The sequence below is a fragment of the Sebastes fasciatus genome, chromosome 8 (genome assembly GCF_043250625.1).
Source record: "Sebastes fasciatus isolate fSebFas1 chromosome 8, fSebFas1.pri, whole genome shotgun sequence".
NCBI classification, from domain to species: Eukaryota; Metazoa; Chordata; class Actinopteri; order Perciformes; family Sebastidae; genus Sebastes; species Sebastes fasciatus.
The window spans coordinates 9,829,767-9,857,114 of record NC_133802.1 but is presented as its reverse complement, the minus strand read 5'-3'; the positions used below and the strand labels follow the sequence as shown (position 1 = coordinate 9,857,114).

The 27,348-nt window shown below is 41.6% G+C and overlaps 1 protein-coding gene across 2 annotated transcripts in view; it reads right to left on the bottom strand.

The window, feature by feature from the left end:
• Positions 1-819: 819 nt before the first annotated feature.
• slco4a1 (solute carrier organic anion transporter family, member 4A1) overlaps positions 820-27,348 on the bottom strand; it is a 32,760-nt gene continuing 6,231 nt past the window's right edge. Inside the window, exons 1-12 of one of the 2 annotated variants that reach the window (XM_074643232.1) lie at positions 20,664-20,825; positions 17,306-18,469; positions 15,174-15,264; positions 13,305-13,426; positions 13,004-13,115; positions 10,905-11,059; positions 9,242-9,512; positions 7,747-7,906; positions 6,854-7,029; positions 5,904-5,968; positions 5,628-5,776; positions 820-4,389 (exon numbers count right to left, since the gene is read on the bottom strand). In XM_074643232.1, coding sequence (XP_074499333.1) covers positions 4,219-4,389; positions 5,628-5,776; positions 5,904-5,968; positions 6,854-7,029; positions 7,747-7,906; positions 9,242-9,512; positions 10,905-11,059; positions 13,004-13,115; positions 13,305-13,426; positions 15,174-15,264; positions 17,306-18,152 — 2,319 coding nt within the window. In that variant the 5' untranslated portion in view covers positions 18,153-18,469; positions 20,664-20,825 and the 3' untranslated portion in view covers positions 820-4,218. Of the gene's footprint in view, positions 4,390-5,627; positions 5,777-5,903; positions 5,969-6,853; positions 7,030-7,746; positions 7,907-9,241; positions 9,513-10,904; positions 11,060-13,003; positions 13,116-13,304; positions 13,427-15,173; positions 15,265-17,305; positions 18,470-20,663; positions 20,826-27,348 lie in introns of those variants that run through there. The other variant, XM_074643233.1, reaches the window with a different exon arrangement.

The window sequence follows — 27,348 nt, the reverse complement described above, 5'->3', positions numbered from 1 at the left end:
ACTCGTGATTTGACGGTAGTCAGGGAAACGCATCCTCTGCATCCAGTGTCCTTCAGTTTTCTGAGTATATTGGGCTGGTGGTGCATGAGGCAATAGTGTTGGCAATTTAGCAGGGCAATGATCCAGGCAACAGGACAAGGGAGGGAGTGAGGAAATTACTGACCATAAATGTATAGAATATTGCATCCAGTTTTAACCTGTGGTGAGATCACGTGTCCTGTTGTGTGTGCGTGTGTGCGTGTGTGTATTTGTCTGTCCGTCCACGGACAATCTCTCATACTACTGGACCCATCGGCCTAATATTTGTTGTGCTCATTTATGACTGTATGCTCAAAGACCTGTTGTGGTTTGCGGTAATTCACAATGTTTTAAAAACCTATTTTATTGATTGTTTTATAGCGTCATTGACTGCTGACTCCTCACTCCTCTTAACCGGCCGGTAGGGGCCGCAAGTGATCAACAACTGCTTCAGTATTTAAAGGCATTTCTGTAAATCAGCTAGGCTAAAAACAAAGCCTCACCTAGTCTGCTGCGGGCCACATTTTGGCCATAGTTGTGGTTCAAAAACTGACATCCGTAGAAAAGAAGGAAGAGCTTGTAAATACGTTTTGTGGGTTTGAACAATGCTTGGCCACCGAAGTTTTGTTCTGTTTTCTTTTCTTTCTTATTTTGTTTGCTGTTTGTCCTGCATCATGTTATCACACACACACACACACACACACACACACACACACACACACACACACACACACACACACACACACACACACACACACACACAAACACATTATAAAACAATTTGACACACAAAAAGTCATATTCTGTTCAGCTATTGTAATTAGAAAACACTTGACATCTTTGAATCATTCCATAAAAAGATCATTGATTTCAAGTCCACTGCTTTTTAAAAAAAAACATACAGTACCAAAAACAAAATAAAAAAGAATAAAAATCACTTTACAGAGTGGTTTGTCAAAGCTCGGGGACTGGTTGAAAAGCACAACTAGGAGGACTGCATTTACACATTCACGGGGAGATCAAACTCGTCAACATCAGCTGGAGGGTGTTAAGGTCAATTCTTACATGAGCAAAGTCACAACAACACAGGCAACATACAGTAGGTTGTCAACTTGCGTTTCACTATCACATAAACAATAAATACAAGAGGAGGAGTTCTTGTGGACAAAGGACGGCAGGAGGAGAGCCAGGGCAGCATTCTTTTTATCATCACACAGTGAATGCAAAAAAAAACAAAATAAATATAAGTGCTGAAATATTATAAATAATTTGCATAAATAAGGTCAATGATAAAAAAATAAAACACAAGAGTTGTTAGGCAAGGCTGCTTTGGCACATTTGTGTACTTACAGTACTGTGATGATTAGGTCCAAATAACTGCTGATTTGTTACACTGCATGTCATGCCAATTGTGCGTTGCCCTCGGCAGCTCCAACTTACAAGTTATACTTCCCATAATATCCCTCTCAACGGCACCGGCACACCAGCATTTCAAATGGCGAAATTTTGTCACTTAATTACTATGGAATCGCTGTGATCAGTGGATTTGCGCAGGGGGGGCGAGGTCAATCCTCAGTAGCAGAATATTTAGTTATTTGCATTAAATACAAATGTCAATGGGGTTTTGAATGAGTTTTTTTTTGTACGTCTGGAACAAAACCTGAATGTTTTGGTTTCACTTTGTCTCTCTGTAAAAGTTGATAGTGCAACACAAGTCGTGTTTCCATTCAAGCTAATTTTAAACACGCTTTTGAAATGTCGCAAAAAAGAAATGTAAATTAGGCACATTTCCATGAACTGGTTTGGAGCAAATACTGGTACTGCACCCACCTGTCAAAGAGGCCATGCTTTTAACGGTGGAGTTATATTAATCCCTCCCCCAGTTATAGACTTAATAACTTAGGGCGTTTTCACACCTGTAGTTCGTTTGCTCTTGTCCGAATCAGGGACCAAATTGTTACAATGTTGCATATTGCCTCGAGTTTGGTTTGTGTTCACACGGCAGCATTTACGAGCGGACCAAAATTTTGGTGTGCAAAGAAACTGCTCTCTAATTGGTCCGAATTTCCATGCTGGAAAACTCCAGGAAGTAGAAGAAGAAGAAGAGCAGACTTCCAGAACGCAACAATGGAGGGACAACTACGTGGCTTGATCTTGGCCCTGGTCATCCTTTTTTTTTTTTTTTACCTTGCAGCAATTTTTCACTCAAGGCAAACAACACAGTTTGAAAATGAGGCGCGGCTGCGACTGGAAAACATATCAAGACGTGTGGAGGACGGAGGAGGAGGCGTGCATTAACCCTCCTAAACTGTGACATGCTCAACACCTGTTTAGTACTGATGTGAATAGCGAGGGAAAGCGTAGGCTCTTTTGTAGTAATGTTGTTGCTACCGGATCGAGGTCGGATCATGTTCTCAACACAAAGGAATCGTACCGAACCGCAGTTCGTTTGGAACCGAACAGAGACCACCCCTTCAAGGATGTCTTGGTCCGCTTGTTTTGGTACGCACCCGAGTGCGATTGCTGTGTTCACACCTGCCCAAACGAATCGCACCAAGAGTGTAAACGCTCCAGGGTTCGATTCAACCGAACTAAACAAGGCAGGTGTGAATACGCCCTTAATGAAATGATTTGAATGCTCGAGCAAGGCCGCTGACAGCAGGAACATGTGAGGTGCATGCTTAATGTGAGTTAAATGTTTGCTACATCAGAATATTCAGCAAAGGTGTTTCCATGTCCAGTCTACTCTTTTTCGACAAAAGCAAAAAACACCTCAAATGAGCGAAAAAAACGTTTTTGCGCAATTGAGGAAGTTTAATCGAATTTTGCCTTTTCCATACAGATTTTCTAATACGTTTCTTCAAAAATACGTTATTGGACACACACCTACAGCTAACAAGCTACGGTAGCTTCCTCCACTTTGGACTTTCTCTGTTCCATCAAAGGATAACACTGTAGACGCTGGAGACAGCTTGAATTGGTCATGGCGGAAATTCCTGTGTCAATATTTAACATGAGTCACTTGAACCCAACAAACTGATCGCCATTTCAAATGTTGGTGTGACCGGGCCTTTATCGTGTCAACGCGTACTTTCCAAGCTTCTCAGTGCTTTTGTGTGTTTTCTTTTAAAGTGCAGCTATGGAATAGAAGCATCAAAGCTCTTTCTACTAAACTCTGTCAAACAGAGCAATCAAACCCATGTTCTGTATATACAGCATTCATCGATCTATTTCATGTAGATCACAAACACTTTGCGGTTTTTCTTATTATTACTACTTTTTAAATGCGAGCCAATTACTGGTCATACATCTCTTGAACATGTGTCCACGTGGCAATGATAAATACACATGTGCTTCTCTAATTGAAAATATATTTGTGCTGCTGTACTGTGACCAATAGTCTATATTCACATTATATTAAGTTATAGAAGTGCCTTTAGATACTCTTGGCTTAAAATATGACGTATGAAATGATTTGGCATCATTATTACTGGCCTGGAGATCTCATACAGTATACCATGGCTTCATCTCTGGGTGGAAAATAAAGCAGTGTAACTATCTTCCAGTAATGGGAGAAGAACAGAAAAAGAGGATGGACATTTTTTTTTCACATCATAAATGCTTCATATATATGGCACATCATTTATATACCACATAGGTCTCAGCTGTTTCATTGTCTTTTGATGGAAAATGACATAAAATATGAAACAGAAATGTCATCAGACCTACATTCTAAAAAGTTATTTGAACTGATTCAACACAGTATTGAGATATCTGTAGAAATGCTTGTGAAAGGGCACCGCCCGATCGATCATACACTCAGATACGCACACGTGTAGTCACAGCAGAATTTTCTTCCGAGAGAGCAGCATGTTAGAAGTCATCATGTACTATAGAAAGTTGTATGTATTTGTGTGTGTGTGTGTGTGTGAGAGAGAGATGTGCATGAAGGCATCCTGTTTGTGGTTTGTGTCTGTATTACGGTAATCTTGTCCATTTGTGTGATTGCACGTGTGTGTATGTTGGGGTGGTGTCGTTATGGCTGAGAGAAGGCTGTTGGTATAAAGGAAGTACCCCCCATGACCAACCAAACACACATTCACACACTGCGCTAAGCAGCACCTACACGCACACACACACACACACACACGCACACACACACAGTCAGACAGAGACTCAGCGGTCGGGGGGTCTCTGACGTCATGACCTGGCATGCAGGTTGACGATGACGCCGTCTTCAGGCAGGTCTTTGACGGGCAGGTCGCTCATGTCTCCTACTCCGTGGTCGGTGCTCTCACAGCTGCTTTGAGGCGACTCAGGAGGAGGCTGGTACAGGATGCTGGCTAACAGGAAAAAGATTGTCCCCAAAACCTTAAAAAAAAAGAGGACGACAGATGATAGTAGTGAGGAGGGATTGTCGAAAATACAGATAAATGGCACACAGAAAATAATTCACAAACGGCCTAAAGCAGCTGTGTCTGCTTGAATAAAAGCATCAGAAGTTGTATATGTTGAAAAAAATCATCTTAAAGGACCAGTTTAACAATTTAGGAAATACGCTTATTCATTTTCTTTCCGAGTGTTCGAGTTGAAGATCACTCCATGTCTGTACTTAGTAAGTATGAAGCTAGTTCAATATGTAATGGACAGACATGAGAATGGTATTGATTGTGTAATCTAAACTTTGGCCAAAATGTCGAACTACTCCTTTAAACATGCACACACCCCCCACATCCAAACTATTCTTACAGTCCCTAACGCATCGGAAAGACCGTCCGCGTGAACACCCGACGTGTGATTCATGCGGCAGCTATGTGATTCACGCGTCGGGTGTTCAGACCAGCTGCATGTCTGCTGCGTTTCTGCTGCTGCTGTCAGCCCTTTTTTCTACATAGAGGTTGCGTTCCATAATGGCCATTTCATTTCATTATAAATGTCATTTAGAGAGAAAGGTTAAGAAACGTGTGGTCATTTGTAAATAATAGTAATAAGCCACATTAAAACCCCGTACTATATTCATTCATGGAGCTCTGCAAGTCACTGCATGTTCTACAACACTGTCCTGCACATAATTCAGAATAAAAGAATCATGTTAACAAATGAAAGAAATTTTGTCCACAGAAAAAAACGCGTGAGGGCTTTTATTTTGTAATGAAAGCAGGAAGTGTTGATTTAAAAATAAATCTTTACCTTTTTTTCATGTCAGTAACATTTTCTACAGATAAAAACATTGAAACTGTAGTAATGTAGCTGATATGATGTCAATATACAGTCAATAGATCACTTTAACTGTCTGTTGTTGCTGTGAACCGTGCGGCTCGCGTCAAAAATAGGCGAGACCTCGAATCTTTAGAAGAGACGCAGCTGACACCCAGCCGAGCCGCATGGGCTGTGTGGCTGCTCTAACCTGTTAACACGGACACCGAAATAAATGCGGCCGGTCTGGCCTGGGCTTAAGGCAGTGTGACCAAACAATGTTCTTCACTTTTTTTAAGCGAAGTAGAGATATCTTACCTCACAAGCACACTTTTTCAAGTACAAAGAATTAGGTTCTAAAGATTGAATGTATGACTGCAGTAAATGGCCTGTTACTATGTGTATATTATTACCTTATAGATGATACCAGCTACTAGTGTGTACTGGCTCATGGCTGAGTTCTGATAGAGGTAGCAGGAGCCCTGCTCACCACACTTATCCTGCCACAGTAAGCAGGAGATGTCAATCACAGAGCCAAATGCTATGGGTCCTGGAATACCACCTGTGGGGAAACAGCAACACAAATGGACAAGATCATGGCATCGGTGTGGAGAGAATTCAGCAAATTGGTTGTGATTCAGAGGTTAAATGTAAAAACTAAAGTTAGTGAAAGAATACAATGGACCTACCAAGTGTGCGCACCACAATCCACTGGATGCCTAGTCCAAAGGACCTCTGGCTGTCTGGCACACACCTACACAACACAACACACAGTTGGTCAGACGTGCAGGCATAATGGATCTCAAACTGCATTACCATATAAAATGAGACTTTCTTTTGCTCCTTTCTTTTGTCTGCAGTAATGATCTATTGGAATACTGAGCTGTTGTTACAAGAGATCAACAGTCATGACAATCTTGCAGCAAAATTTTAACAATAACAGAAAAGGGGACTGATGTGTACCCCTTTAGATCCTGCAATGACATTAAACATTCAGTGGGAAAATCCCAGATTTCAATCACCATTTTCATAATTTACTTTCTCAAATGGCCAGCAGAATAGATATGATTACTCTGCAGAAATGAGGAGCCCAGTCATCAGAAAAAAAATGTTGGCATTAGGGCCGCAACTAATGATTATTTTCATTGTCGATTGATCTGTCGATTATTTTCTAGATTAATCGATTAGTTGTTATTACTATAAAATGTCAGAAAATGGTGAAAAACGTGACTCAGTGTTTCCCAAAGCCCAAGATGACATCCTTAGTTTGCTGTCATAGAGGAGTAAAGAAACCAGAAAATATTCATATTTAAGAAGCTGAAATCAGAGAGTTTTAACTTTTTTTTCTTAAAAAATTACTCAAACCGATCAATTGATTTTCAAAATAGTTGGTGATTCACTTAATAGTTGACAACTAATCGATTAATCGTTGCAGCTTTAGTTTTAGCATTGGACGTTTCTGCAAACCACTGGATGCGTTGAATGTCGATGTTTTCTGAACCAAAAATATGTTTCATAAATACGTTTCATATCAGCCTCAAATCACACCTGCAGAAACGCTGCTTAACATTGTGAAACGATTGGAGAGGTTTAGAGCCGGAATCTTTCTTTTTTCCAAGGTTTCACTGTGGCCACCCACCTGAGCGTGGCGGTGAGTGCTGGGATGCTACAGAGGAAGGTGAAGGAGATGACGATGAAGAGGAAGGAGAGGAAGGCTGGCATGTGGTGGCAGGAGCTGCCGCACTTCCCTGTCAGAGCGAAGCCCTCCTCGCCCCAGGACACATTACCAACCACACAGCTACATCCAGAGTACACCTGACAATGACATCATCATTCATCAGATTATTCTGTAAATATCAAGTTTCAATCACGAATGTCTGTTCCTGAATTTTTCACTTTCACACACAAATCTGGATTTCAGGCTAAATCTGAAAAGTTGACCAAGCAATGTCTTCTCACAAAATGTTTTGGGACATCTTCCATTGAGCCAGTGTGAACAAATACTGTAAGATTCCTCAGTCTGAATAACATTAAAATATCATTAAATTGTCTAATTATAGTATACTATATGTTGTAAGTGTAACAAGAGACTATTGTGTTTGCAATCATGTCTATTTATCATTTGGAAGGAGTTGCTTTGTTTGAAATACATTTATTTTGCATGGAAATGCCTCAGACGAGGCCTGTAATGCAAATGAGTGCCTCTGCTGCAGAATTTACCATTTCAGTTTCTACTAACACTGATAATCTAACTGCATTGAATTCATTTGAATGCACTATACTGCTTGTTAGCAAGTTTACGACATGTCTTGAGACGCAGAGGTAAGTATTTTTTTTTCCTGCCAGAGGGAACGCTTCGGCATGTGGGAGGGAATATTGGGAGGAAATGCCGTCACTTGTATTTACAGGCTTACAGCTTTGTCCTTTCTTTCTTCAGTGCTCTTAAGCGCCCAAACTGCCTCAGATTGAAGTAAATCAAGTCTAAATGTCCCTCTAGTCAGAGCCAAATGACAGGAACAGTGCGTACTGTACCTGTTTGCCTGTGGAGCGTTCGGTGTGGTTGATGGAGCTGCAGCCAGCGTGGCAGGGGGAGTAATACATCACTCCGTCAGCCCCACACACCGGGTTGTACAGTTCTCTGACACAGTTACAGCCTGCATTACAGCCCACTGTCAGGTTCTCCTCTAAAGAGCTGCAGACATGAGGTAAAGGAGACAGAGTAATGTGAGGGACAGAGGGAGGGAAAAGTGTCTGGAGAAAAAGGCAGTGAAGTACACAAAGACATTGCTGAACATTTGTACGTAAATTCATTAAGATTAGAATCTAATCGTGAACCAGGAAATCTATAGAGAGACAAGAGGTCGGGGTGGATGGGTGGGTCAAAAATCATCAGACTTTCACCCAGGAGACCGCGCTGTTCATGTCCGGTGTGACACCAGAAGTCAACGTTGACTTAAGTTACGCCACTTCTGTAGTTATTTTATGTATGTTGTATGAAGATACGTTTGCTGCACAAACTGCCCTGTATTTCAATATATATTGGTGAATTAAATGAAATGGCTCAGTGGCCTGAGTCAAAATACAATAAAGTAATTGCAAATGTTTGGTGCTTCCACATTAACCACCTAACATACACCTGCGTTTCCCTCCAAGATCACAATCCACACACAATCTGTAGAAAATGAAAATGCTTAATGTTTATTGAAATGAAATGTTTCTTTGCAGACAGATCAGCAGCTCCCAGCAAGTTCTATCCAACTATGAATTGCAAAGGAACTTCCTTTACAGAGCACTTTGATTCAATAGCTGGCGTTAGTGTTGAGTATAAAAGAGTTATAACGGGAGTTCTAAAACTGAAACCACCTGCAGTGTTAGAAAACAATGATGAAAGATATTCTGACAGATTAATTAATTACTGTTAATGCAGTCTTATTTAATGACCTGGATGCATCTGAAGATGTCAAACATTGTATGCTCCTGACTGGCAAAATGTATCCTCGGCAGCAATGCTTTATGGACTAAATTCATCTACAATCCCACTGAAAATTAAAAGGGGAACAACGCCCCTTTTCAAGATCCATACATGTTATCCCTATGGTCTAAGACAATCCAAAAAACTATTAGTAAACATGAACATCTCTCTCACAAATCCGAAGACTAGAGAGCTAAAACTAAAATTTGTGATGTCATAGGGTATAAAGTCTGGAACTGCTCCATAGACAATGAATTGGGGAAAGATATATAACACTGAGAGCACCCAGGGGTTCAATAGGGGTTCATATTCTGTTTCTGAGAACACGACAATAGAATGAAGCTCATTTGGGTATAAAAAGGAAAACAAACACTGTGTGGGTCTCCCATTCATTGTCTTCCCCTTTAACCTTACTTAAAGGCTGTTTGTATTACTTTAAGGAATATTTTTGCATCTTCTCTAAAACAAAAGTCAAATGAACAATTTAAGAGAAGCTAATTCACATTTTAGTCAAAAAGACAAAGACAAAACTAAATCAACATAAACACTGCTCACCTGTTTCCAGGGTGCGGCTGGCTTGGCTTGTCATACAGGTCTTTGTACTGGTCCAGTTGGCGTTTCTCCATCAGATCGTACTGGTATGATGCTGTGACACCGGCCATGGGGACGTTGGGGCAGTGGATGAGAAAGATAAAGATGGCGACCAGACTGACCATCGCACACATCATGCAGAAGCGGATGATGCCTCGACAGCGCAGGTTCAATCTCTTCACAATGTAGCCGCCCAGGAAGGTGCCACCACCACCTGCTGGTACCACCATGTATCCTGGGAGGGGGAGAAGAACAGCATACGTACGTACACATGCAGTCAGGCTGCGGTTCCACTCTTAAGGCCCTTAAAGGAAAACACACCTCAAAACAAATGGTGGGAAGTCTTGAAGTGGACAGATTTTTGTGGAATTTGCTATTGACCTTTCTTCGAGCACCACCATCAGGTCAAAAAGACATAAAGTATCACAGTCGACCAGGTAATTTGCTATAAATAGACTTGTGCTCCCAAGAGGATGAACTCTTTTCATTGTGGACACTGCATTGTTTTACTGCAGAAGAAGGTATATATCGCTAGATACTGCCATTTAGAATAACAGTAAATTCCAACCTGGTCTCACTCTCAACGTGTCAAATTCTGATGATTGGTCAGTGTCCTTCGGCGTCTGATACTGACGCACCGAGGCACCCTTTAGCGTCTGTATGAGACGCACCGCGCTTTCAACTAACTACAATGGATCCCATCCGTGTCATTATTAGACGTCATAGCAACTAACGTAACTTATGTACTTTAATAACGCCATGAATTACGCAACAAACATACTTATTTTAACCCAAACCACTATATTTTCCTACGCCTAGTAGGAAATAGTTTTGTTGCCTAAACCTAACCAAGTAAAACTAAAAACTAAGTAAACGTACATCGAGAATTTTATTTGGAAAAGACACTGTGCATATATCAAGCAGAAACTGACACGCCGTCCCTGAGATGACACTAGAGGGGTTTGAAGCGTAGGGCCACTGACCAGGCCTCTGTATGTGACGAGTTGGAAGTGAAAACGTGTTGTAAATTCAGTGAAGTATTAGTTACAAAAGGCACCGCATAGACACTTTTTTGCTCCTGCTGTCACCAGAGACAGTTCAGAAAGGAGACAGCACACACACTCGCAAGATCTGGCAACTAATGTTCACGAACGCCCTAGCTAGGGGATAGAGGCGAACACGCCATGACCACAGCCACTTAGGAGACAGACAGACACTTATACCATTTCAAACCATTGGCGGAGCTTGAAATGCGTCCTCTTTGTTATAGAGTTTCCTATCACTTACCAAAAACCCACAGCTGAATGCAGCAAATGTTTACTTTATAAAAATTTGCAGAAAAGCAATCTGGGAATGCAGATGTCCACCTGTACTACGGGATATATTCCTACTTCTGGTGTAGTTAAATGATAAAATACTGCAGAGGAGGACGTCTCCGACATCAGTTCAGAGTCCAAATAGAGTAAAGTCTGTCTTGGCACTAATTTTATTTCTCACCATGGATGAGAAATAAAACAAATATACAATGAGTTGAGATGGCTTTGAAACACATTTGATCAACCATTTGGGTTTGCTCTGGACTTTGCATTGTGCAGTGCATGATTTTACTTCTTTATTGGTCACTCACCGAACCATGTGGCAGCCTCCGATGCACTGAGACTGAACTGTGACTCCAAGAACTTTGGACCAAAGGTGGACATGCCAGCTATGAGGGTGGCCTCCGTAGCCCCAGCCAAGCACAGGAACAGGAAGGTGGGATTCTTTAAGAGGAGCAGCACAGACCTGGACAGAGGAGAGGACAGATTAAGGGGTGAAAATGTGTGTACCCAACAGAATAAACTTAATCTTCCTTTTTAATTAAACCAGGCCGCTCTAATCTCAATAGCCTGGAGACGTTCCCAATGCAGATAACCACCGCACTAGATCCAAAGATATTTCATCATGTTACGTAATATGGCGTGATTATCGCCTTATTCTGTCTCTGTAATCCCCCAGTGCTACAGCGGTGACATCACACTGTGGTTGCTGAACTCATAGTAAACACAGTTGTGAGCTGAAAAGAGGCAGGGCGGTCACTCGTCTGTAAAACTCTGCAGTCACACCATGCCTGTTAATAGAGCTTGTCTGGGAATGTGACATTTATTTCCTTTATATTTGAATCTGTTCATGGAAGGATTTGTTGTTACCACATTATCAGAAAAGAATAATTGTTGACTGCCTGCATTTTTAATTCATTCACAAATGACCCATTTGTCCGACAGCCTGTTATCCCGAAATCAAATGCGCATTGTATCAAAGACCCATTACTCCGAATATACACGCTCGCCATGCAACGAACAGAAGCACATGGCTAAATATTATGCAGAATGACATCATCTGACCTTTCCTACCATGGCGAAGACATGACCCGCCCTACTCTACCTCTGGTTGGCTTACCCTGATATTCTTACCCTAAACAGAACTAATCTCACTCCTCATGTCTAAACCAACCCAACCCAACCAATGAAGACAACGAGTAATAAGAGGCAGAGTGGCGAGTCATGCCTTCGGCCGTAGGAGAAAAAATCGTGAAGGTCCAATGATGTTATTCTTCAAAATAATTAACCAGGTGCTTCTGTTTGTTGCAGGGAGCGTTTGTATTTTCAGGATAATGGGCTGTCAGACAAATGGGCTTTCGGTCCAATTCAGACTATTGGGGTATTGGGGAAACAATGGGCAGTCCACGTAAACACACCACGCCACAATGTCATGACAGCTAGCTAATACGTGGATATTTTCAGTATTTAGAAAGAGAGCAACTTGCTGGAACCCACTTACTACTACAGGGTTAATAACCACTTTTTAGAGGTGAACTTGTATTCGGCACTCATTCTTGCATTACCAGTTTTATACTGCACGTTTCACATTGATAGACATCTGGCGGCTCTGGCTAGCTAACATAATACACGTAATGCCAGTGAGAAATGGCAGCTACTAGCAGCATTAATGCTAGCAGAGACTACACAAAGTTAGAGAAATTAATTGTGAGGCCTTTTTTGCTGTTTTGTTTTAAGTCTTTTAAGTGAAACTTTTTACGCAAGAGATTTTCAATCTCAATGTGAAAATATCCTGTTAAATAAAGGTTAAATAGAATTATGAAAAAACTGCAGTGTATACAAGCAAAGCTTCGCTCATATGAAACGTATGTCAATCAGTAGTGTGTTAGTAGTATTACCTATCAGCTACAGGGGCTCATGAAACATGTCCGTCATTTTTTTTTCTCTGAGATATTTAAAGTGTAATAACATAATGCTTTTTGCTCCCTAAGTCATCAGTCTGCACCCTTATCAACTGTCACAAAAGCAAAAACTGCCACTTCATCACCTCGACATTTGTGAAACAGGACCTCCGTATTCAGAGCTCGTCCTATCAGTCTGTGAAGCTAATGTTGACGTTAGCTTCACAGACGTTTCTGATAAAACTATCCACCTCCTGATTAAATATCAAATGATGCACTCTAAGCTAACAAGGCAGGCTCCCTTCTAGGTATTCTGAACATTTTCCATGTATCACTTTTGTGGTTTCTGGCACAAAAACAACTCCTCATGTTGATGCTCTCGGCCATTCTGGTCTGCTTTCCAACCCACGCACGTTATGATGATGTCATGTCTATCTGTGATGTCACCTGTACTGTATCCAAAACAACTCCTCTATACTGTCCTCTTCTCATGGAGGTTAGTGTACTACCTTGGCATGTCTTTGACTGATTTGCCAAACTGAGGGTCTGAGGCTGTGGTGTGGCTTCCATCTTTGAGCTGGTGAGCCTCAGACACCCGCATGGCCACGTACTCCTGAGAGCCTGCAGGAAGAGGAAGAGGAAGAGGAAGAGGAAGAGAGACTGTGAGTGACATTTGCCATTCTCATACCAATTTCGACCTCTCGTTAAAATAATAATAAAAAAACAGGTGTGAATTTGGCTTCTTTACTGCCTTCCTGTTGCAGGACAGAGTGTGTGTGTATGTGTGCAGTGAGGATGCAGGAGTGGTACCCGGTAGCTGTCGTGGGTAGCCCAGGATGGGGAATGCTACGACTAGAGCTGCTGCTCCTCCTGCTAGGAAGCCGATCCACCAAGCCCCGACCCACAGAGGGTTCTCTGGAGTCATCTCTGTCCTGTGACAACACACACACACACACACACACACACACACACACACACACACACACACACACACACACACATCCATAAACGCTGGTCCACGACATCCGATGGTGTGAAAGGTATATTCTACTCTATTCTATTCTACACTCTTCTATTCTATTCTACATACATCCAGTCTGTTATAGTTTAGTCTGTTCCATTCAATCAATCAATTGTATTTAAAGTGCAGAATCACCATGCAGCATGGTGCTATTCTATTATACTCCAGTCTGTTCTATTCTATTATACTCTAGTCTGTTCTATTCTATTATACTCCAGTCTGTTCTATTCTAGTCTGTTCTATTTTATTATACTCCGGTCTGTTCTATTCTATTATACTCCGGTCTGTTCTATTTTATTATACTCCAGTCTGTTCTATTTTATTATACTCCAGTCTGTTCTATTTTATTATACTCCAGTCTGTTCTATTTTATTATACTCCAGTCTGTTCTATTCTAGTCTGTTCTATTTTATTGCACTCCAATCTGTTCTATTCTAGTCTGTTCTATTCTATTATACTCCGGTCTGTTCTATTTTATTATACTCCAGTCTGTTCTATTCTAGTCTGTTCTATTTTATTATACTCCGGTCTGTTCTACTCTAATCTGTTCTATTCTATTGTACTCCAGTCTGTTCTATTCTATTGTACTCCAGTCTGTTCTATTCTATTATACTGCAGTCTGTTCTATTCTATTATACTCCAGTCTGTTCGATTCTATTGTACTCCAGTCTGTTCTATTCTATTGTACTCCAGTCTGTTCTATTTTATTTAACTCCAGTCTGTTCTATTCTAGTCTGTTCTATTCTATTTCACTCCAGTCTGTTCTATTCTAGTCTGTTCTATTTTATTATATTCAGTCTGTTCCATTTTATTACACTCCAGTCTGTTCTATTCTAGTCTGTTCTATTCTATTTCACTCCAGTCTGTTCTATTCTAGTCTGTTCTATTCTATTACACTCCAGTCTGTTCTATTCTAGTCTGTTCTATTCTATTATACTCCAGTCTGTTCTACTCTATTATACTGCAGTCTGTTCTATTCTATTATACTCCAGTCTGTTCTATTGTATTATACTCCAGTCTGTTCTACTCTATTATACTCCAGTCTGTTCTATTCTAGTCTGTTCTATTTTATTATACTCAGTCTGTTCCATTTTATTACACTCCAGTCTGTTCTATTCTAGTCTGTTCTATTCTATTACACTCCAGTCTGTTCTATTCTAGTCTGTTCTATTCTATTATACTCCAGTCTGTTCTATTCTATTATACTCCAGTCTGTTCTATTCTAGTCTGTTCTATTCTATTTCACTCCAGTCTGTTCTATTCTAGTCTGTTCTATTCTATTACACTCCAGTCTGTTCTATTCTAATCTGTTCTATTCTATTATACTCTAGTCTGTTCTATTTTATTACACGCCAGTCTGTTCTATTTTATTACACGCCAGTCTGTTCTATTCTAGTCTGTTGTATTCCAATGTGCTGTAGTTTGTTTTATTTTAGTCAGTTTTATTTTTTGTTGTGTTATAATCTATTATACTGTGGTCTATTTTATTCTTGTCTGCTCTATTTTTAATATACTCTATTATTTTAAATTCTAGCATTTTCTATTTTATTATACTCTATATACTCGTATAATATGTTCTGTTCTAATGTATTCTAGTTTGTTCATCGTAGTGGGTTCTAGTGTATTCTACTCCATTCTACCATCCGAAGCAGACTCACGTCAGGTGGATCTCGGTGTAGATGTTGAGGAAGTATCCTCCCAGCAGGTAGCCTCCTGCCGGACCCACAATGGCCGCTGTGTAGAATATCCCTGGGGGACAGAGAGAGAGAGACCACAGACACAGAACCGGGCCATGGGTGTGTCAGTACACGGACTGTCTACTTCCTGTTTCCTACAGATTAAAAGGGGCCCCATTGTTCTTTACAGGGCTCTGCATCCACAAAGTTCATGTCTCATGAGAAAAAAGGAACTCGATGTGAAAACACAGACTGTGCTCTGCTGATGTTTAGTGGCATTTTGGTGGATGAATGGTGAAGATGGGTGGTGACGAGAGCCTGACACGGTCAACATTACAGGGCTGGCACTTGATCTCTGTTGATGGCCACACAATAATGAATATCATAGACGATAAGTTGGACGTGACGGATAAATAGAGATTCAGTAGCTTTACTGACTGTATGTCTGTGTGTGTAGGAGTGCACAGAGGGCACATTTGTTTTTTTCTACGCAATAAGCTCTTTCATCTGTATCCGGTTCTCAGTAATAGAGGTAACAACAGTACTGTGATTGTCTGTCTACATTAGAGACATACTGTACATAAGAACTTTATTTGATCCTTGAGGTAAAGTATCACAGCAGTTGAACCTACTCAACTAATTCACTATAAAACAACAATAAAAGCAAGAGGGACAGAGAGTGATGCAACCAGTGTTGTAACAGTTAGATTACAGGTCAACGAGTCAACTCAAACTTTGTGACAGATGTGTTGGCATTTGCTCAAACAAATATCTACATTCACATGCATGCAAACAACAGTCGTCTGCAACAGACATGCAGTTATTACAAAAAGATGCAGGTGGGAATTTTTTCCAAGTCCTGCTATTTGCATATGTGTTCTCAACGTTCTATGCAGTCAGAACGCATTAAAACAATTAACGTTCAGAGACAGAAAAATCTGTGCCTGCATTTCACAACTGGAGACTGAACAGACACGCCAAGCACACAGCTCTCCTCACCTTTAGATTTATATCAAGCACAGTCACGCTGATCTTCCTCCATACACATACTCACATTTGTTATGATATGACATATAGTAGCCTATATAATTAAGATTTTGAAAATTATTTTATATCACAATTTTTGGTTTAAAGGGACTGTTTGTAACTTCTTACACGTATAAATCACCCGGGTCGGTGTCCCATGTGTGCTCGCATATGCGCGCTTGCGTGTGGCTATGCTGTTTGGACAAGACTCCAACATAAACTACACGGAAGCACCAAAACCGCAAAGTTATATCTAGTGAAGCCCGTCTTTCAAAACAGTGTTGGCCGCGGTCGTAGTCCGCGGGGAGACCGCAGTTTTGGTGTCCATGGCCGGAGTCTCTGCGCGCACACTACACACTGCCGAAGAGTTAGTTTAGCTCTGAGAATATCTAGTAAATGTACAGTGGACGTTTGTGCAGAAATAACTGCTGCAGCTCCTCCAGACCAACAGAGGTTTTCCGTGTTTTGAAGTGATGGGGCTCCGCAATGAGAAACGCTATCGTCTCTGACCGGGTGCCGGTGTCTCCCTCCCACCACGGTCGGGAGGCTGAAGCAGGAAAAGCCAACACTAGGATCAGCATTGATTCATGGAGAGACCTTCGTCTGGTCAGCTAACATTACTGCCAAGCAGTTGAAATATAGAGTGATGTTGTGGTTTTAGGTGACGTGTGTCGCCTCACTGTTTTCTGATGCTCGTTCATTTCTATTTAGAGCGAGCAAGCGCAAGCCTGCCGCTGACTTTCGTTGACTTAACGGCCACAGGTGTCGCTGTTAACAAGCATTTCTGATTCTTACAAACAGTCCCTTTAAGATTTTGAAAATTATTTTAAATCCCAATTTTGTGGTTTAAACAAATGAATCGGTCAGCCCAAGGTCAATGTGTCAAATCTCATTTTGAGACAGAAATAAACATACAAATGAATGAGCAAACACACACAAAACAGGCAAAGAAAAAAAGTGTCCGATTGAGAAGATATGATAATTATTTTAGTGACACACTAACATAATAAAATAATTTACTGCTGTTATTGCTACTTCAAAATAAGCAAAACTCAACAGCCACATGTCGTACCAAATTATTTACTCACCGATATAAACAGGCGCATAGTTGGACTTGACGTTCTCATCCAGGTATGTGACTCCTAACGTGTAGAGAGGCGTGGCACCCACACCGTGTAGAAACTGGCCCAACATGAACACAAAACGATAACTGGACAATCCTCCGCCCTCCTTGTCCCGACACGGGCTGGTACGGTTGTCAGAGCACATAACTGTTCGCTCGGTCAGACTGACATGGTAAGGGGGCGTGGTGAAGTGAGGCAGGGCAAACACCAGAGAACCGATCGCCATGATCAGCACCCCCCATCCCAGCCAGCGAGGCTTGTGTCCCGTCCCGCCGAAGTAGCTGACGAAAGCAAGGCAGACGCAGGCGGCGATGTCGTAGGAGCTGGCGATGAGGCCGGCCTGGTAGCTGCGCAGGTCGAAGCGCCTCTCGATGGAGGTGACCACTGTGTTAATGAAGCCGTTGATTATCATCCCCTGGAGGAAAGAGGCCACGCAAAGGAAGAACAGCACCCAACGCGGGGTGTTGAAAACTTGGATAGCTTTGGGTGTCACAGCCCCCCAGCCACATAGCTGATCCGAGTCGGTGGAGATCAGATTTAAACCCACGGGTGTTTCTGTGAGGGGTCTTGTTTCCACCCCGTATAACTGCCCCGGGAGTGTGGAAGCCCCAGTGAAAATATGGGCCCGAACGGCGCCATCAGCTGTAGGGCTACCAAGGCTTCTGGGGCCTGAGCCTAGTGGGCTGCCTGTCTGGGAGTCTGGGGGGCTGGGGGTGTCCAGAGAGGGCCCCCCACTGAGAGGGCAGTCCTGAAGGTCCAGGAGCTCCTGCTTGGAGCTGAAGGAGGCGTCGGCATTAAGCAAGACGGGCATTTCCCCTCTGAGGGGCACTGTGCACAGAAGGAGGGCAGACGCTGGAGGTCTTTGAACTGGCGAGATACGAGTGATACGTTGACAATGTAGAAATAAAGGAAACGTGAATCAGCTGAGGCTCAAGTTGAATGCGTTGTGGTCAAGGATGTCTGTCAGGCTTGTCCCTGAACTGGTCTACTCTTGGTTTGTGTCGCGTGCTCCATGTGTCCACAGTGCTGGATACTTATTAAGGCTCTCCAGATGCTCTTGTTTACCTATCTGTACAAGGTTGTACAGGTTGTAAAGACTGCTTCATACTGACGTTGAGTAATGGCATCCTATGGAGAGCAAAGAGAGAGAGAGATTTTATTAATTAAAATGAACCAACCGGTTTAAAAGCTTTTAATCAGTGCCTGAATTGGACCAAAAACAGGTGCCAGTAGCCTAATTCAGCAGTTGCATGACATTATCATCGTTTTGTTTTCATTTAATTACACAACATACATTTCCACTATTTATACATAAATGTAGCCGGTTATAAAAACTTTTTTATTTAGCTATTTGTACAAATTAAATTGTAGACAAAAACATGCAGACTCTTCAGTGCTTTGTTGTTACTTTTTTGACATTCAAAATTGGATATGTGCACCCAGTATTGCAGCAGCCAGGCGCGCTGTGCCCGTGGTGCAAAGTGTCACTGTAGTTGGCAGCTGACGGGGGGGAGGGTCGGCGTTGGTTGGTGCCTCATGCAACTAGTAGCCTCTGCGTCATTTGCACTGCAGCTAGCTGCTAACAACACAGTAACAGCAGCAGCATTCAGAAATCTCATATTAATACATGCAGCTGTCTGCACCGGCTCCGTGCAGGCTCGCATCTCAGCTGCATCTCGCGGGCATAACTGCAACCTGAAGCGTTTATTTCATACGCTCAGCCCTTAACGTTGCGTACCGGTGGCGGTACAAATAAGGAACAAGAGACAAAAAAAATTAGAAGTGCCGTTACTCAATACCGGTGAGTACTGGCCCATTTCCGGCACCGCTTTTACACAAATAAATCTGAATTGTGAGAAGTCAAAAATGGAGTCAACCATGCCTATTTTCACATCGACGATCCTCACATCAAGATATCACTACAGAATTATTTATGCCTGGACAACTGAAGGGCTTTTCACACTGCATATTATTAGCCCTGGGCTAACATCTCCCTAGCCTGGGGCTATAAGTGCAGTGTGAAAAGCCTACAGTATGACACACACAGAAACACACACTGACATGGGTTTGAAATCAGTCCTGGTGCCTCCTGAGCACAGCGCCACAGTGCAGTGAGTGAATGGACTCAGCTTCTTACAGTGTGCTGGGACTCAAGCTGTTCTAACACAATATACAAATAAATGATGATCAGAAGAACACGCACACATGCGCACACACAACCTATAAATCCTAAAACACACACACACACACACACACACACACACACCGGTAATGAACCGTAAGATGCACTCTCTGCTCCAGCGAGCACAAACACAGATCACAGCTTTCATTAACACCAACATAAAAAAGAATGTGCAGATCTAACTGTTGTATAACACAATTTCATTTGACTAATTAGTGCAGCTTGAGACATAATATCCACATTTCTCCTCCAAAACACACTCATATAACACCACATTATCATTACAGATTAAAGCGTGAACACTATTCAAGATAGATAAAGTTTATTCATATAACTCAGGAGTCTGAACTGATGCTGCATAATGCTTATAACAACTGAAGAGACAATTTTTTGTTGTGTATTGAGACAAAACAGGGAAGGTGTTCCTCTCATGCCGGATATAACTTGATAGCCCTTTGTCTACCATAAAATATTGTTTCAGGATTTTGCTGCCATCTGCTTACAGTAAGTAGGAGCTGGCACGGAATCTGGATAATTAAGCTCCAGTAATTTTAACAGTCTGTGTAAACGTTTGCTTCACATTAAACCGACCTTAAACATTCCATTTAAGTGAACAATTGCGCATGATGACCTGCAACAATATCAATAACTTAAAGGAGAAGTAGAAAAGGGGAAAAAGAGCACTTCCATCACTGACTCAGTTCCTCATAAAATGAATTACAAGTAAACATATTAGCTTATATACAGTATACACCCCACACTAACATACAGCAGCACAATGTGATGCAACCGGTTATCCTAGTGTTGCACAGAAACATTTAATTTTCAAGCGAAGAGAAATGATTTAAACTTTGTGACATTTTTTGAAAAGTCTTAAAACAGACATTAAACACAGAAACTGCTTCCAATGTAGCTCTTTGTTGTACATCACTTTTCTCTCTTTGCAAATTAACTTTAATTACATACAGCAAACACATTAACACATAGCATTAAGGCTTTAGAAATATATTCATATTAACTGGCAACCCCTATTATTAATAGAACATAATCACCAACAAAAACATTGACTTCATCACAAATGCAAAACTTTAAATATACAACAATAAATCAATTATAAATATGCTCTATTTGGCCTCCTACCTCCATCCTCAACAGGTCTGTTGACATTTAGACAGTTAGTGGAAGTGGACGAGTGGAAGAGACAAAAAGATGGAGAGTCAGAGAGTGATGTCCACGCTAGGTCCTAAGCCCGTCTCTCAAAGCCTCTTATAGTCCAGCGCTGAGGCAGCACATCAGTACATTCACACGCCCCATCAGTGGAGTCCTGCAGGCTCCCCCCCCCCCCCCCCCCCCCCCCCCCCACACACACAAACACACACACACACACACACACACACACAATCCACCTGAGAAATAACGGCTGACTGAGACTGCATTGGTTACAGTTCTTAACGTCGGTTAATGCTTAAACAGTTAATTATTAACATCCCTAGGGACAGTTTGTATCCGTCTGTACTCTCTGTACCTCTCGATCACTAATTAATCTAAGCGTGAGTTTCAGGTGCTCCTCAATGTGCTCGCGCTCTGAAAGCATCTTTAAGGAGGCCTCTACAGCCATCCAGTGATGAACAGTGCACAGAGAGGGCATACTGGTTTATCGTTATACTTTTACACCTGCATTTAATTCAGACTTTTTGATATTAACATTATATAAAATGTCACTCGACTCTCTAGCTTTATGGAACATTTTAACCTCCTTTAGGTCACTATTTTGGTTTTGCGGCCCTCAAATTACTATTGACAGTGTCATGCAAATTACTCAGAATCAACAACAAAAGTGATTCATTGCATTACTGTTTGTAACTGCAGAGCTCCATCAACGGTGCCTTTAAACAACTCAATAAATCCTCGATATAGCCACAGGTCACACCATCTGGATTTAACACACATGCAAGCTCTTTCCAACTTTGAACAAAACCCATGTCTCCTGAATGTAACAATTGGCTAACCAGTGACTAGCAAGTCAGCTAAGAACACACAACATGTTTGCTAATGGTAATGTATTTTTGATCCATGTCTGCCGTTTGCCAACAGGTTTGCCTAAAAGTAGCCTATAAGATGGTGAGTTGTGGTGGCTGTAACCGTGTCCTGGTGGCCAAACATCTATTAATGCAGCTTTAAGAAACAAAATACCATACCACTTAGGACAGCTAATATTTTATTACTGAAGTATGCTCGTGTGCACGTGCAACACATTCTCACTACCAACTCGTCACATACGGACGCTTGTCGGTGGCCCCTTTAGCGTAATTTTTCAACGTGCAGTAGTCCAATAAACTTCAACACATGGTTAACATTATGAATTGAAACAAAACTACTTGGTTAGGTTTAGGAAAAGGTCATGGTTTGGGTTAAGGTGAGACACTACAGGCAAAAACATTGTTTTTCATGCACTGGTTAATTTTGAGATTGGGCTAATAACATGAAAATGACATGTCTTCTTTCAGACTAGTGGAAAGAAAACATCCGTGAAAGTCCTGTGTTTGTTTGATCCATCCATCCACCACGACCTCCTTCCTCCGCAGACTTTGTCGCTCTTTATACTACGTCACCTGACTTCCTCCTTTACTTCCATCATAATTACTAAAGCCACTCGAGGCAGCCCTGCACGTCCAAAAGTGACGCTAGAGGGGTATCCGTAGAGCGTCATAGTCTGACGCCAAGGGGCCAGTGACCAAGCGTCCGTATTTGACGAGTTGGAAGTGAGAAAGTGTCGGCACATAGTGAAATGCTCTCTCACTGCCATGGCTCCTTTCCTTCAACTAATAACTGCAATTTGTTAGCAATGAAACTAAAAAAAGCAGTCTGTAAAATGGTTTGTGGCAAGTTACCAAAGCTCATTATTCTGCATGATCATTACAGAATAGCAGAGGGTCTTGACAAGCCAAGCTGTTTGCTGAACAACAGAAAATGAATAGGACTATCCAACCATGCTGCGGTGAGTTGCTGTCTATTCTGCTGATCGCTCATGATAAGTACGAATAACAGAGTTTGGGAGGGAAGCCAGAGCGTAAAATCCAATTAAAATCTCATTATATTTAATTGACAGGTTGATGGATGCCCAAACAAAGTTGAGATGTGAGTGTGAGGTGAACTCTTCGGTATAAATTACTGGCTAAAGGTGAAAGATTGTAAGTAGGTTTTATCAGGCAACATGAGAGGCAGGGGAGGGGAGAGAGAGTGGATCATTATCAGGTGATGATGATGATGATGACCAGAGGTGGGAGTGTCTTGAAAGTTGAACCCGGGGCACTCTGTTAACAATGCACTATGGTGAGGTAATACCCTACTGTCCCACTCCTGTTTGTTTTTCTGTCCCTGACTGCTTCTAAACCAAACAAAGGCCGAAATTTAAAAAAAGTTCTCACTGGGTTATTTTTTCTTATATCAATCCTATCTAATTTTCTATCTCGCCCGTTTCATTTCTGTTTTCAAAGTGAGATCAGAGTGAGGAGTTGTAATATTAATAAGCAATGGGCTCTGCCCTATCTACCGGTGTCCTTTATCTTCACAGCAGAAACTTATTTGCTTTGGACCGGGGAGTCTTTCCTCCTCTGTGGTAAACAAAGGCGTTTGAAGTATCAAGGGGACGCCTCTCGTGGTTATTACACATCTGAGAAACAACAAACTTAGAAAATGTCTCAAACTGTCAATCGTACTCGAAGACACCGGTGTTCACACACACACACTGCTATGAGATGTCACTACGAGGAAGTAAAATCAGTATTTACTGGAACGAACAACAAGATTTACTGTAGCAGAAAATCTCTTCGTAAAACTTTAGTAAAGGAGAGATTGTGAGATAAGTCGACTGTGAGAACAAGTAACCCTGTTTGAACCTAGCACTGCAGGAATCAGCTCTTTGAACCTTAAATTAGAAAAGCATACAGCCCTAAATTAAACTCCAGCAGCATTGTGTATTTGTCCTCGTTGAACCTTCGCATGTTGCGAGGCCGATCACATACATTTGACCACATTGTTTGTAGGCGAGAATGCTAATGATGTGTTCACACCAACTCCAAAGCAAATTTTCGCCTCGCGTTACTGACCGCGGGATCACAAAGTGTTTGTTCACGCCACTCGCGCTAGACACGCCGGAGTGGAGGAGGGTAACTGCAGAGTAAACTAATGTTTTATTTATTCTTATAGGGAAAGTATGAATCAATGCCACATACCACAGCGTTTACAGCCTAAGCTTAAAACAATAGCACCATTCAAGAAGGCAGAAATCTGTCAAATCAAATTTTCTAAAATCACTACCATGACACAACACAGGAGGTCGCCCCTTTGCAATCTCCACCTCATGCTGACATGTTGTTGATGACAGTGAACTAATTTTGTTCGTCCCTAGATGCCTTAATACATTAATAGACACATGGGAGCTAGTGCAATATGTATACTAGCACCCAGGCCAGTTCCTTTTCCGTTGTTTTAGCCAGTTCCAGTCCTCCCAGTAAAGTAGTTTCCCTATCTTGCAGTAGGCCGGGTAATTCAACCCTCCAGGCCCCAATGTCACTGTGGGGAATTAATGGGATGGGACAAAGTAGGCACTGACCCAATAATAGTCTTCTGCTTGGCTGCAGATTAGAGAGCAAACATCAACTCGCCCCACGGGCAACAGACAGCGCTGCTCATTTAGACCTCACCTCTATGGCAATGAAGCATCTCTATTGTCTGCTCAGCTGCTTCTCTCCATCCTCTTTTAGGATTTCACAGAAACAAAATGACAAGACAAGACAGGAACAGAGATGGATGAAGTGCAGATACTCTGGCTCAACTACTCTACTTCTACATGAACTACATTTGAATAACATTGAAACAATTCTGTACTGTTTTCTCGGCATATGGAACATTTCCTGGTTTGAATAAATAGAGGTGGTTATGAAGTTAGTCCGTACAACACGTACCTATCACATCCTGTCAAAAGAAAATGTGAACCTGATTATATAGAGCAGCAGCTTAGCTTTTGGTCTCAGCTATTATCTAATAGCAGTTTCCCAGAGTCCAAGGTAACTGACGAATGATTCATTGATTAATCAACTAATTGTTCCATCTCTAAGTGCATGGCAGTACTATTAGTGTGTTTGGCTGTACGAGTATGTAGTTACTTTAGCATTGTATAAGAGGCTGTACATTTACAGACAAAGCATAACCACTTCACTTTGTCTTGCTTTATTTCATCACACTTTATTCATTGTGGGTGTTTCACTTACAGTAGTGTGTTTCATACTTGAGTAGCCGAGGCTACTAACTGAACAAAGTGGGCAAGAGCCCTAGACCAAGGCCCTAAAAAGTGCTACATTCACTGTTTGGCAATTGGTTTGTGGTAATTTGATCAATTTCAATTTGGTTTGGAAATATGCACGACTAAAGCCCACTGATATGATGTGAGCCTTAATGCATCCTCTTGACTGCCCATGTGGAGCCAAAATTTCAGATCCAATGTAGTATTAACAGAACCACGCAAACAAAACTTTGCACACGGATGGCCCGCATGGACCTTCACGGACACGGACAGTGACGAAATTTACGTCATGCCAACCTTTTCCCCTTAGTAGCCAACTATTAATTGCAATTAACCGCACCTTTAAGGTGCATCCTGCTTCACCACCCGAGGATCCCCGTGACAAAATCTAGTTTTAAAGCAAAAGTTTGACGTTTTGGTAAATATGCCAACTCGCTTTCTGGCCGAGAGTGAGATGAGATGATGGATACCACTCTCAACACTCCCATTCTTTAAACGTAAACTACAGTCAGCAGACAGTTAGCTTAGCTTAGCTTAGCACAAAGACTAGCCACAGGGAGAAACAGCTAGCCTGGCTCTGTCTGAAGGTAGCTAAATCTGCCTCACTAGTTAACATGCTATATCTCATTGGCTGAATCCGTACAAAAAGGTCTAAATACAACAATTTGCCGCTTTACAAATGTTAACATGCTAACGCGCTAAACTAAGATGGTGAACAAAACATTATTAAGTACAGCCTCACAGTCACTTTCACACCTACAGTAACCTGTTTGGTTCAGTTAAAACAAACAAAAGCTAAACTACTAATAAATCCATCTGCTGATCGGGAAATCTGTTCAAGACATAACCTATATATGCAATATATATAACGTATAACCTATTTATGCAAATCAATACGTCAGTGCAGGTATTTTCCCTGATTAATAGGTCAAAAGCTGTTAAAAACGCTGTACTTTTATCCCACTCTGTGTACTTTGTCAGCTCATTTAGTCCATTAAAAAGTGAGTGACAGTAATAAGCCCCGAATCATTAGGCTACTGTATGAAACGCCTCCTTTTTGTCCCGTTTCTACCGGTTAGTCATTATTCATAACATGCGGTCGATTTGCAGTCTAATAATACTAATAATGCTTATAACCAGTTATTAATCAAAGAACATAAATAAACACATCAGAAGCACAAACTTCTGTCAGTCACTGGGATTTGATTTCCCCACGTGGGTCCTGATGATGCAGGATGACAACCGCCAAAACTGTCCAATCAACAAGTTACCTGTCAGTCTGTAGAACTTCATGTTTACTCCTCTGGTTAGTTTGTAAAAAGGCAGCGTGGAACCGGACCAGAACTAAAATGCAACAATGCATCAACTACAGGTGTGAAAGCACCTTTAGTCTTGTTAAATGATCAATGTGATGAAGTACTTTGATTTGTCATTCAGTGATTTGCTGGATAAGCGAACACTGACATTTTTGTTTGATTAGTGGCGGTGGTTTTAGTATACCACGAAATACAAAATATAGATCTCACAACGTAAAATAATAGTTATAATACTAACAGATTTTATCAATATCGCCCACTCTTATACCATATAGTCTCTGGCATAAGAATGACGGGGGGTTAGACCTATTTTGTATTTAATTGTTTTTATTTTTGTCCATTCGTAATCGTATGTTTGGCATATTCTATAAATTATGAATTAGACAAAGTGGTTGTATGTTGGCAGGATGAGTTGGCAAACTAGCAACAGAAACTGTTAACATATAATTCATTGATATCATCATAACAACTGTGAAACTAAGCCGAGTTTCACATGTGCACATTGGAAGAATGCTAGATGTTTTTTTCAATAAAGGCCAAATGCTGACATGTTGTGTTGGGATGAAGTAAAATAACACACAGTCAGACATGCATCAACCCCCTGCTCTACATCTCACAGACATGCCAGCACATGTGACCTTGCTGCCTCCTGTTGGTGGGGAAACCAACTGGAAGAAATGACCTAGAGAGCCAGCCAATAGGGGGGCTTAGATTTCAGACATGCTAGCATAGTATAAAATGGCAAACTTGATCAAGAGGGGACATCAGAGTGCACGTGAGATGAGACTTAAAAAGCAGCCGGCAAATGGGCATACATGTAGGGTGCATGTCAGAGACCCTGATGTCAAAGGTGCATTGTTCGTGCGGCTCTGTAGGCTATAGAGTTGAAGAGAGGATGCGGGGGAGTCACTAAATCACACTCCAGGAACTCGCCTTCGGTCTCACACCATTATTTACCAGAATGACAGCAGTGTTTCTGTTTCCGTCCTATTGAAGCTGATTTGCATCGTTCTCGATATTAATCTCATCCACATACACACCTCATAGTTGCATATTTCCTCCTCTACTTCTTTGCTCGTTGTGTTGCTGATGGTGTGCTAGATGAGCTCAGGATTGAAATCAGTCTCAACTAGGCTGTAATAAGAGACTGTACAAATATTATTATGGGGGTAGAGTTATGACAAACTGTCAGATATCTGATCTC